Raw genomic sequence first — 12,313 nt, forward strand, 5'->3', positions numbered from 1 at the left:
AAAGTAAGATAAGTACTCAGCAAAACTGTGGCCAGCACCAACTACGGCCCCCAAAGACTGCATGTTCTCCTACCACTACAAACTCCCCCAGACCCCACACCTGTGGTCCTCTCTCATGAACCTTTCTCCAGGTTCGACCCCGTGCACCTTTCTCCAGATACACCTCCAGGCGCTTCCTCAAGCACCTTTCTCCAGACACTCCTCTATGCCCCTTTCTCCAGACACCTCTCCAGGCCCTCCCCCATGCACCTTTCTCCAGATACTCCTCTAGGCCCCTCCTCCGCGCATCCAGCTGCTGTTCTGATAAGGAAAATGGCCACTTCCCTGGCAGCCGGGGAAAGGTGAAGTTGGCAAATTCTCTCTTCAGGTTCTGGTTCAGGATAGCAAACTCGCGGTATCTCTTGGAGCAGAGCTGCCGGCCAGCCATGTACACATTATACACCTGGGTGAGGGCACATTAACCATAAGGACAGGGGAGGAATGTATTTGGAGTGCACGGATCACTTGCGGACATCTGCTTACCACAAACTTCTCAGAGTTCTGCTCCACGTGCTTGTATGTAGGAATGGAGATGGGGACAGCTTGTTTCTCTGTGTAATCATAGAAGGACTGCCCTGAGGAGTCATCACTGGGGTCCAGGTTCTCTGCTTCATGTGGCGGCACAGACAGGACGGTGAGGACCAGCTCTTTCTCCCCTGCCCGGATCAGATCCACCACTTGCTTGTGTGTCGCACCTTCCACATTCACTCCATTCCTATAATAAACAAGAATACAGATGAGGGAAGAAGAAAGATCCATAGTAGATCACATAAGCAGTGACTGTACCCCTCACAGTAAAATATATATTATATATTTTTGCTTTCTTGGCCCTTTTTTTTTTTTTTTTTTCTTCAGAGAATATGAATGTTAAACCAAAATGTTTTCTCAACTCATGGTTAATGGTTGGGTGAAGCCATTTATTGTCAAACTACTGTGTTTTCTCTTTTTAAATCATAAATCACAACCCAAAACCAATACAAATGACCCTGATAAACAGTTCACATACCCCATTTCTTAATACCGTGTATTGCCCCCTCTAACTTCAATGACAGCTTGAAGTCTTTTGTGGATAAGGTTCGTTATTTTCTCAGATGGTAAAGATGCCCACTCTTCTTGGCAAAAAGCCTCCAGTTCCTGTAAATTCCTGGACTGTCTAGCATGAACTGCGTGCTTGAGATCTCCCCAGAGTGGCTCAATAATATTGAGGTCAGGAGACAGATGGCGACTCAAGAACTTTGACTTTGTTCTGCTGTAGCCAATGACAGGTCGTTTTGGCTTTGTGTTTTGGATCGTTGTCATGTTGGAACGTCGAAGTACATCCCATGCACAGCTTCCCGGCTAACGAGTGCAAATTTGCCTCTGTATTTGCTGATAACATGCTGCATTCATCTTTCCTTCAACTTTAACCAAGTTTCCTGTGCCTTTGTAGATCGCACATCCCCAAAACATCAATGATCCACCTCTATGCTTTACAGTAAGAATGGTGTTCCTTTCATCACAGTCCTTGTTGACCTCTCTCCAAATGTAACGTGTATGGCCAAAAAGTTCCATTTTGGTCTCGTCACTCCTGTCACGGACTTAGTAAGAACTTGCAGCTCTCTGCGCCCCGTTACCCTGCTGAACAATAAGGGTATTGACATAAGAAAATGAGCGCAGCTGCTCTAATTTATGTTGAATCTTGCGGCATATGATGTGATGGGATGTACATATACCACCTATACCACCTGTTCCTGATAGGAACATATACAGTGCCTTGCGAAAGTATTCGGCTCCCTGGAACTTTTCAACCTTTTTCCCCACTTATCATGCTTCAAACAAAGATACCAAATGTAAATTTTTGGTGAAGAATCAACAACAAGTGGAACACAATTGTGAAGTTGAACAAAATTTATTGGTTATTTAAAATTTTTGTGCAAATTAAAAAACTGAAAAGTGGGCGTGCAATATTATTTGGCCCCTTTACTTTCCATGCAGCAAACTCGCTCCAGTTCATTGTGGATCTCTGAATGATCCAATGTTGTCCTACATGCCTTATGATGATAAATATAATCCACCTGTGTGTAATCAAGTCTCCGTATAAATGCACCTGCTCTGTGATCGTCTCAGGGTTCTGTTTGAAGCACAGAGAGCATCATGAAGACCAAGGAACACATCGTTTTATACAGTTCAACTACCTTTTCCCATAGATCCGTTGACAATTCTTTTGCCTTCTCCATTATTCACAATCCAGAAATGTCAGTGGCTGGATGAAAGATGCAAGAATCTGTCTGGATCCCAGAAACTCAATCAGCTTTTATGCACACACTGATTACAAGCAAACAGGTCACAGGTGAGGATGTTACCTTTAGTAGCCATTCAAACCCATATTTGTGTCAACTTCTGTGCATTTTTTCAGGCCAAAATCACAAGGGTACGTGAACTTTTGATCAGGGTCATTTGGATATTTTGGGTTGTCCTTAAGATTTAAAAAGAGAAAACACAGTAGTTTGACAATAAATGGCTTCACCCAACAACTAACCATGAGTGGAGAAAAAGTTTTGGTGTTATTCATATTCTCTGAAAAAAGGATATAAAATATATATATATATATATAATTTATTAATTAGACACTGTACAGTACCACCACTCCTGCCCTGTATCCTGTGTACTTGTATACAATATTCTCACACCAGACAGCACCATCGCTCCTGTCCTGTATACTGGGTGTAATCTGTATCTATACACCACGCCACACCACTTCTGACCTGTATACTGGGTGTAATATTCTGCATCTATACCTACCACACAGCACCACCGCTCCTGTCCTGCATACTGGGCTATTCTGCATCTACACACACCAGGCAGCACCATCACTACTGTCCTGTATACTGGGTGTAATATTCTGTATCTATGCACACCAGGCAGCACCATCGCTCCTGTCCTGTATACTGGGTGTAAAATTCTGCATCTATACACCACCGCTCCTGATCTGTATACTGGGTGTAATATTCTTCATCTATAGACACCAGGCAGTACCACTGCTCCTGTCCTGTATACTGGGTGTAATATTCTGCATTTATACACACCAGGCAGTACCACCACTCCTGACCTGTATACTGGGTGTAATATTCTGCATTTATACACACCAGGCAGTACCACCACTCCTGACCTGTATACTGGGTGTAATATTCTGCAACTATACACCATGCAGTACCACCGCTCCTGTCCTGTATACTGGGTGTAATATTCTGCATCTATACACCACCGCTCCTGATCTGTATACTGGGTGTAATATTCTTCATCTATAGACACCAGGCAGTACCACTGCTCCTGTCCTGTATACTGGGTGTAATATTCTGCATTTATACACACCAGACAGTACCACCGCTCCTGACCTGTATACTGGGTGTAATATTCTGCATCTATACACACCACCACTCCTGTCCTGTATACTGGGTGTAATAGTCTGCATTTATACACACCAGGCAGTACCACCACTCCTGACCTGTATACTGGGTGTAATATTCTGCATTTATACACACCAGGCAGTACCACCACTCCTGTCCTGTATACTGGGTGTAATATTCTGCAACTATACACCATGCAGCATCACCGCTCCTGTCCTGTATACTGGGTGTAATATTCTGCATTTATACACACCAGACAGTACCACCGCTCCTGTCCTGTATACTGGGTGTAATATTCTGCATTTATACACACCAGGCAGTACCACCACTCCTGACCTGTATACTGGGTGTAATATTCTGCAACTATACACCATGCAGTACCACCGCTCCTGTCCTGTATACTGGGTGTAATATTCTGCGTCTACACACCACCGCTTCTGACCTGTATACTGGGTGTAATATTCTGCATCTATACACACCACGCAGCACCACCGCTCATGACCTGTATACTGGGTGTAATATTCTGCATCTATACACCATGCACCATCACCACTCATGACCTGTATACTGGGTGTAATATTCTACGTCTATACACCACCACTCCTGTCCTGTATACTGGGTGTAATATTCTGCATCTATACACAACAGGCAGTACCACCACTCCTGTCCTGTATACTGGGTGTAATATTCTGCATCTATACACAACAGGCAGTACCACCACTCCTGTCCTGTATACTGGGTGTAATATTCTGCATCTATACACAACAGGCAGTACCACCGCTCCTGTCCTGTATACTGGGTGTAATATTCTGCGTCTATACACCACCACTCCTGTCCTGTATACTGGGTGTAATATTCTGCATCTATACACAACAGGCAGTACCACCGCTCCTGTCCTGTATACTGGGTGTAATATTCTGCATTTATACACACCAGGCAGTACCAACGCTCCTGACATGTATACTGGGTATAATATTCTGCATCTATACACACCACGCAGCACCACCGTTCCTGTCCTGTATACTGGGTGTAATATTCTGCATCTATACACCATGCAGCATCACCGCTCATGGCCTGTATACTGGGTGTAATATTCTACGTCTATACACCACCACTCCTGTCCTGTATACTGGGTGTAATATTCTGCATCTATACACAACAGGCAGTACCACCACTCCTGTCCTGTATACTGGGTGTAATATTCTGCATTTATACACACCAGGCAGTACCAACGCTCCTGACATGTATACTGGGTGTAATATTCTGCGTCTATACACCACCGCTCCTGTCCTGTATACTGGGTGTAATATTCTGCATCTATACACCATGCAGCATCACCGCTCCTGTCCTGTATACTGGGTGTAATATTCTGCATCTATACACCATGCAGCATCACCGCTCCTGTCCTGTATACTGGGTGTAATATTCTGCGACTATACACCATGCAGCACCACCGCTCCTGTCCTGTATAGTGGGTGTAATATTCTGCATCTATACACCACCGCTCCTGTCCTGTATACTGGGCTATTCTGCATCTATGCACCACGCAGCACCACCGCTCCTGTCCTGTATACTGGGTGTAACATTCTGCATCTATGCACCACCGCTCCTGACCTGTATACTTGGTGTAATATTCTGCATCTATACACCATGCAGCACCACCGCTCCTGTCCTGTATACTGGGTGTAATATTCTGCATCTATACACCACGCAGCACCACCGCTCCTGTCCTGTATACTGGGTGTAACATTCTGCATCTATGCACCACCGCTCCTGACCTGTATACTTGGTGTAATATTCTGCATCTATACACCATGCAGCACCACCGCTCCTGTCCTGTATAGTGGGTGTAATATTCTGCATCTATACACCACCGCTCCTGTCCTATATACTGGGCTATTCTGCATCTATACACCACGCAGCACCACCGCTCCTGTCCTGTATACTGGGTGTAATATTCTGCATCTATACACCACGCAGCACCACCGCTCCTGTCCTGTATACTGGGTGTAATATTCTGCATCTATACACCACGCAGTACCACCGCTCCTGTCCTGTATACTGGGTGTAACATTCTGCATCTATGCACCACCGCTCCTGACCTGTATACTTGGTGTAATATTCTGCATCTATACACCACGCAGCACCACCGCTCCTGTCCTGTATACTGGGTGTAATATTCTGCATCTATACACCACCGCTCCTGACCTGTATACTTGGTGTAATATTCTGCATCTATACACCACGCAGCACCACCGCTCCTGACCTGTATACTGGGTGTAATATTCTCTATCTATGTACACATATCATGAAGCACCCACCTATCCTGTCCTGTATACTGGGTGTAACATTCTGCATCTATGCACCACCGCTCCTGACCTGTATACTTGGTGTAATATTCTGCATCTATACACCACGCAGCACCACCGCTCCTGTCCTGTATACTGGGTGTAATATTCTCTATCTATGTACACACATCATGAAGCACCCACCGCTCCTGTCCTGTATACTGGGTGTAATATTCTGTATCTATACTACACAGTATAACTTCCCATGTCCTGTATATAAGCTGCACACTTTTCTGAAAGGCCACAGAGGCTTCAATACCATTAACAAGAGGAACCACTAACCAAACAAAACCATGAATACCAAGGAGATCTCCTAACAAGTCAGGGACAAAGTTTTTGAGAAGTACAAGTCAGGGCTGCGTTATAAAAAAAAATAAAAATAATAAATATCCCGATCTCCAATGATCCCTTGGAGCACCATCAAATCCATCATCGTCAAATGGAAGGAACATGATACCACAACAAGCCTGACAAGAGTCCCACCAAAACTCTCAGCCCGGTCATGAGCGCTTTAATCGAAGAAGCAGCATAAAGACCAAAAGGTAACACTGAAGGTGCTGCAGTGTTCTCAGGCAGAGACTAAACTATCTGTCTAACTTTTTGGCCACCGAAGTAAACGTTATAGCTCTGGTGAAAGGCCAACGAAAACTTCCAAGGCATTGTCTCTCAACCCTGGGGTTAGAAACTGCGCCCACTGCTCACGGAGTAGATGGTATTGCCTGTTTTTTTATTTTTAAAACCCCCGAAGGAAAGTATCCTTCTCCATCACAGGGAGGTTTTCCAAACGTGGTCTCCTTGGATTTATGTCCTGGGAAGGGGGTTAGCTGAGGACCTTTACCCCTCTCTATTTTAGCCATCTGAAGCTTGAAAGCGCTCTCATTCCGGAGTTCTGCAGCCTCTCTCTCATCCCATTCTCGGCGTTCTGCAGCAACAGCCTCTCTGTACTGTAGAATAAGCTGCAGGCGCAGATTGGGATCACTTGTTCTAAGCTGTTGTAAGGCCATTTGGAAAGTAAAGTACATAGTCATAACTGGTGCAAAACCAAAACACAGCTCATCACCCCAAGAACGCCATCCTCATAGTGAAACATGGTGGTGGCAGTATTATGCTGTGGGATTGTTTTTTTCTAGCAGCAGGGACAGGGAAAATGGTCCAACGTGAGGAGAAGACGGATGGCGCGGAATACATGGATATTCTTCAGTAAAATTTGTTTCACTCTGTCAGTGATTTGACACTGGGGTGGAGATTGACTGTGGAGACATGGGGCGGACAGTGGATGCTCTTGTCCGCTGGCCCAAGACTGCATGGACCAGGGCTCATCCCACTGAACGCCAGTTCTCCCTTCCCGTAGGCATGTTACTCAGACAACAATGGGTTAGGGTAAAACAGCGTGACAATACGTTATGACCATCTAACAGACAGCATATAGAACAGTCCCAGCAAAATACCCAAGATGGTGCAAAATTACAAAGTCTCACCCTTCTACTACCTTGCTGGGATTAGAGTAGATGCGACTTCGGGGCTGACTACCCCCATCCCTGCTTTTGACGGACACCCACAAACAGAATTTAACAATATGCTTAGGAAGCTGACAGTCTATTGAGATACGTGGGCAGGTGACCTGATTATCCAAACCTGGATTCTCTGACCGTATCTGAGGGTTCAATGATAGTCAATGGAGAAGATTTTTAGCCTTCCAGCCATGGCTGTTGTCCTTAAGCTGGAATCCTGTAAAATTTCAAATCTGTATCCTTCTTAATGGAGCCATGGTGTTCTGGTAGCTGTCCTGTAGTGTTCCTGGCTGTGGTTTTGTAAATTCCTCAGATTATTCTTGCAGAATGATAAAAATCCCTTTTTATACCCACATCGGTGCTTTAGCCCATCATCCACAGGTCAAGGGGGAGATGGGATGAGTTTTTAACTGTCATTGTTTGAGTATTTAAATCAGACAGTTTGTCCTTCACTATTTGCAGGTTAACAAGCTATATGGATTAATACAATGGGCAATCAATATATTAGCAAACATCAATTGTTCAACAACCCAATGTCCCTGTCCCTCAAAGATAGACAATGAGCTGCTGCAAACAGCAACTCAAGAGCCAACATCCAGGCTCATAAGAACAATGGTCTGCTTCTTAACCAAAGAAAAAACACAAATTCAATAGTCAACAAATAATAGCCAGTGTCTCCTGGTCTACTGAAAATAGACATCTGGATAATTAAGCTTAAATGCTGTGTCGTCAGACTGCTACCCCACCTTAATTAGCCAGAAGTGATGGGCTTACAATCATTGTCCACTTATCTAGGACAGTCCACCAGTATGACTTTAAACACAGACAGGAATGTAAGAGGTCTCACCTTTAAGAGAATGAAAGTTTGTATCAAGTTTCCTCAAACATATTCCATGCCTTCCTTGTGAATAAATTCCACAATCCCCATGCCATCCTTGTGCATATCAGCATAGCAGACATATCCAATCTCTCTCATATGATCTTTTATATCCCGATAATTTCCCAACTGGGGAGGGGGCTCCGATACAAGGAATCTGTATTCAGTTTGCCTGGAGGGGGTTCTGTTCTTCAAGTGGGGACCTCCATATCCTCCCCATGGCCTCTGGCTTGATCTGTGAAACTCCACACGTAATTGACGAGAACCAAACTCATATCCATTGCTTCAACACACTGCATCCTCCGCATCCCACGGATCCTGGAAGCTGATAAAGGCGAATGGTGTGGCACTGCCTCTTCCATGATTCTTCAGCTTGGTGGTACTGATCCACCTGTACTGATGGAACAACTCCTCCAGCTCCTTCTCCTGTACATCTGTGTCAGTAAATTGCTCGTGTAAGTGTTCCCATACCCTGAGCCCTGACCCCCAGCCAGGGTGATGGCTACTTGTAAATGGTGTTCTGGGGGAAGGGGGGGGGGGGGGTAATATCTGGGCTAGCTAGGGTGATGGAAGATCTAGTGTTCCGAGTTCCCTGGGCCTTGATATCACTGATCTTGACCAGCTGGATATGCCAATGGATGTCGGCTGGTGTAGGGTGGAAAATCTGCCATATAGTGTGAACAGGATATAACACTTCATCCTCTACTGGTGTATCCTGTGGGTAGCATCCCTCAGACCCTGATAACTTGGCTTGAGAAATGTTGACTGATGGACCACAGCAGATGGGCTTCAGGAATGGGGTCCCGGCCCTGTAGACAATCATTGGCCCTGTGTTCAAGATGCCTGCACGTATAACAGCGGTGCGAGTTGGGCAAACTACAGGTCCTGTTTGCAAATTTTTGTCCTGGTGGGGTTTCTTCTGGGTAGCAGGATAGTCCTGCTCAAATGGCTGTTGGTCATTAGAATCCTTGGTTGAAAGGTCTCCTTGGATCGATGGGCAAATCGGGTTTCTAGTGAGGTCGATTGGCGGTAAACTCATCGAGCTGCTTGCTCTGGGGTGTCGGCTGCCCACTCTTGTATTCCTGGGGTCATTTTCTCCATAAGTTTCTCAAGCATGATCACATCCCGGAGGGCATCAGCAGAGTGGGCAGCCCAACCATCAAGCCAGCAGTTGCAGTGCAGTCGGAGTTCACTGCCAAGTTCTACATAGGAGGCCCCCTGGTGAGACAAAGGCCTGAACTTGGTGCGATATCTCTCTGGGGTGATGGTAAAAAGGGCCAACAGGGTGTCCTTAATAACCCAGGCCATCCTGTGGCCCAAGTGACCAGTCCGCATCCTGTGCCCAGCCAGTCAAATTAGTCCACAGATATTTTTCCCAATCTGCTGTGGGCACATGGTGCATCATTAGCAGGGTCTCAAAGCTTTGCAGATGTTAATCAACCTATGTATTGGACTCAAACACAGGCATGTCTCTGTAGCGAAGATGATTTCCTTGGTGGTCGGCAAGGAGATAGGGTGTGGCACTGGCTGTAGGGGTACCGGAACTCCCAAATCTGATTCAATAGCTCCTCTCCTCGCTTGAGGCTCCAGGTCCCAATACGATCAACAATTCCTGCATTTGGGCTGCTTGCGACTGGGTATTTGATTATAGACTACCACTGGATCCTGGATTTGGCAAGCAGTTTAATTCCTCTTGGTTCACTTCAGCAGAGTTTTGCCTTGTCATCCACGATGTTCTGGGCATCCCAACAGACCAATTCCTGTATCAAATCCGAACAAGTGTTGGTGGCACTGTAATCGATCTGTTGAAGCTGGCACAAAACTCCTGTAATAGCAGTTTCTTGCTGCAGCTGTTTATTCTCCCTACGGTCCTCCTCCCAAGGCCAAGATAGGGGGGGTTGGACCTGGTGGCGTCCGAAACCTGCTGTGCATGCCCCATGTATGTTCTGCTGGGTCCATCTATATGCCTCCTTGGTTGTAGAGCCCTCCTACGGTGTCTTCGAACACGAGTCCCCTGCAGCTCCCACCGAGCTGAGTACTATCCCACCGCTGATACCAAATATGGAGACACGAGGGGTCAGTGGATGCTCTCCTCTGCTGACCCGAGACTTCATGAACCAGGGCTCATTCAACTGGACACCAGCTCTCCTTTCCCGTAATACTACTCAGATAAAACAGGGTGAGGGTAAAACATTGTGGAAACATGATACTGAACCACCTAACAGACAATAGCATATAGAACATGTCCCAGCAAAATACCAAAGATGGTGCAAAATTACAGAGTCTCACCCTTCCGCTGGCTTGCCAGGATTAGAGCAGCTGTGACTTTGGGGCTTCCAGGACCGACTACCCCCACCAGTGGCACCCGCTTTTGGCAGGCATCCACAGAGCGGAGGTAACAAGCGTAGGAAGCTGACAGTCCATTGCGGTACGTGGCCAAGTGACCTAATTATCCCAACCTGGATTCTCCAAACCTTTTTGAAGGTTCAATGATGGACAACAGAGCAGATCTGTAGGCTTCCAGTTAGGGCCCTGGTCCTTATGCTGGCATCCTGTAGAATGTCAAATCTGTATCTCTCTTGATGGAGTCATGGTGTCCTGGCAGCGGTACTGTAGTGTTCCTGGCTGTGGTTTTGTAAATTCCTAGGATTCTTCTTGCAGAACGATAGAAATCCTTTTTTATACCCACATCTTCTGTGGTTCAGGTCATCATCCACAGGTTAGAGTTTAACTGTCATTGTTTGAGTATTTACTCAATCTGCATCGTACCTCCTGCACTGTTTGCAGGTCAACAAGCTACATGGATTCATACAATGGGCAATCAACATATTAGTAAACATCAATTGTTCAATTACCCAATGTCTCTATCCCTCAAAGATAGCAGACAATGAGCTGCACCAAACAGCAACTCAAGAGCCAACATCCAAATTCATATGAACAATAGTCTATACTCTATAGTGATGAGCAAATATACTCGTTACTCGAGATTTCCCGAGCATGCTTGGGTGTCCTCCAAGTATTTGTAAGTGCTCGGAGATTTAGTTTTCATCGCCTGCAGCTGAATGATTTACAGCTACTAGCCAGCATAAGTACATGTGGGGGTTGCCTGGTTGCTAGGGAATCCCCACATGTAATCAAGCTGGCTAACAGATGTAAATCATTCAGCTGCTGCAAGGAAAACAATCTCCAAACACTTACAAATACTTGGAGGAGACCCGAGCGTGCTCGGGAAATCTCGAGTAACGAGTATATTCGCTCATCACTAATAGTCTATTTTTTGACCAACTAAAGAAAAACAAATTCAATAGTCAACAAAAAGATAATAGCCTACTTCTCTTAAGGTACCGTCACACTCAGCAACTTTGCAAAGAGAACGACAACAATCCGTGACGTTGCAGCGTCCTGGATAGCGATCTCGTGTTTGACACGCAGCAGCGATCTGGATCCCGCTGTGCCATCGCAGGTCGGAGCTAGAAGTCCAGAACTTTATTTCGTCGCCAGGTCGGCGTGTATCGTCATGTTTAACATCAAAAGCAATGACGCCTGCAACGAGCATAGGGGGCGTCGCAGCATCTCCTTCTAGCCAGTCGGTACACTCCGGCTGTTTGACATGGAGCTAACAACCAGCGAGAACGAGAAGTGAGTCGCTGTTACGTCACTGGATCGCTCCTGCATCGTTCTGGAGTTGCTGTGTTTGACGTCTCTACAGCGACGCTCCAGTGATCTAGTTTAGGTCGGCTCGTTGTCTATATCGCCGCAGCGTCGCTGAGTGTGACGGTACCTTTAGCCTACTGGAAATAGATGTCTGGATAATTAAGATTAAATGCGGTGTCATCACATTCACCTTCCAACAAGACAATGACCCAACACATACTGCTAAATCAACACTACAGTGGTTGAAGGGGAAGCATGTATATTTTGGTGTGGCTAAAGGCTGAGTCACACAACGATATCGTTGCAACGTCACGCTTTTGGTGACGTAGCAACGATCCCGCTAACGATCTCGTTATGTGTGACAGCGACCAACGATCAGGCCCCTGCTGGGAGATCGTTGGTCGTTGGGGAATGATCAGGAACATTTTTTGGTCGCTGATCACCCGCTGTCATCGCTGGATCGGCGTGTGTGACGCCGATCCAGCGATGTGTTCACTT

General features: G+C 46.0%; 1 protein-coding gene across 4 annotated transcripts in view; it reads right to left on the reverse strand.

Moving 5' to 3' along the window:
- SNX27 (sorting nexin 27) overlaps positions 1 to 12,313 on the reverse strand; it is a 39,755-nt gene that overhangs the window by 4,631 nt on the left and 22,811 nt on the right. For all 4 annotated transcript variants that reach the window (XM_077255290.1, XM_077255283.1, XM_077255300.1 and 1 more), the window contains exons 2-3: positions 523 to 754; positions 250 to 442 (exon numbers count right to left, since the gene is read on the reverse strand). In XM_077255290.1, coding sequence (XP_077111405.1) covers positions 250 to 442; positions 523 to 754 — 425 coding nt within the window. The remainder of the gene's footprint in view (positions 1 to 249; positions 443 to 522; positions 755 to 12,313) is intronic.

The sequence above is a fragment of the Ranitomeya variabilis genome, chromosome 1, assembly GCF_051348905.1.
Source record: "Ranitomeya variabilis isolate aRanVar5 chromosome 1, aRanVar5.hap1, whole genome shotgun sequence".
Lineage (NCBI taxonomy): Eukaryota > Metazoa > Chordata > Amphibia > Anura > Dendrobatidae > Ranitomeya > Ranitomeya variabilis.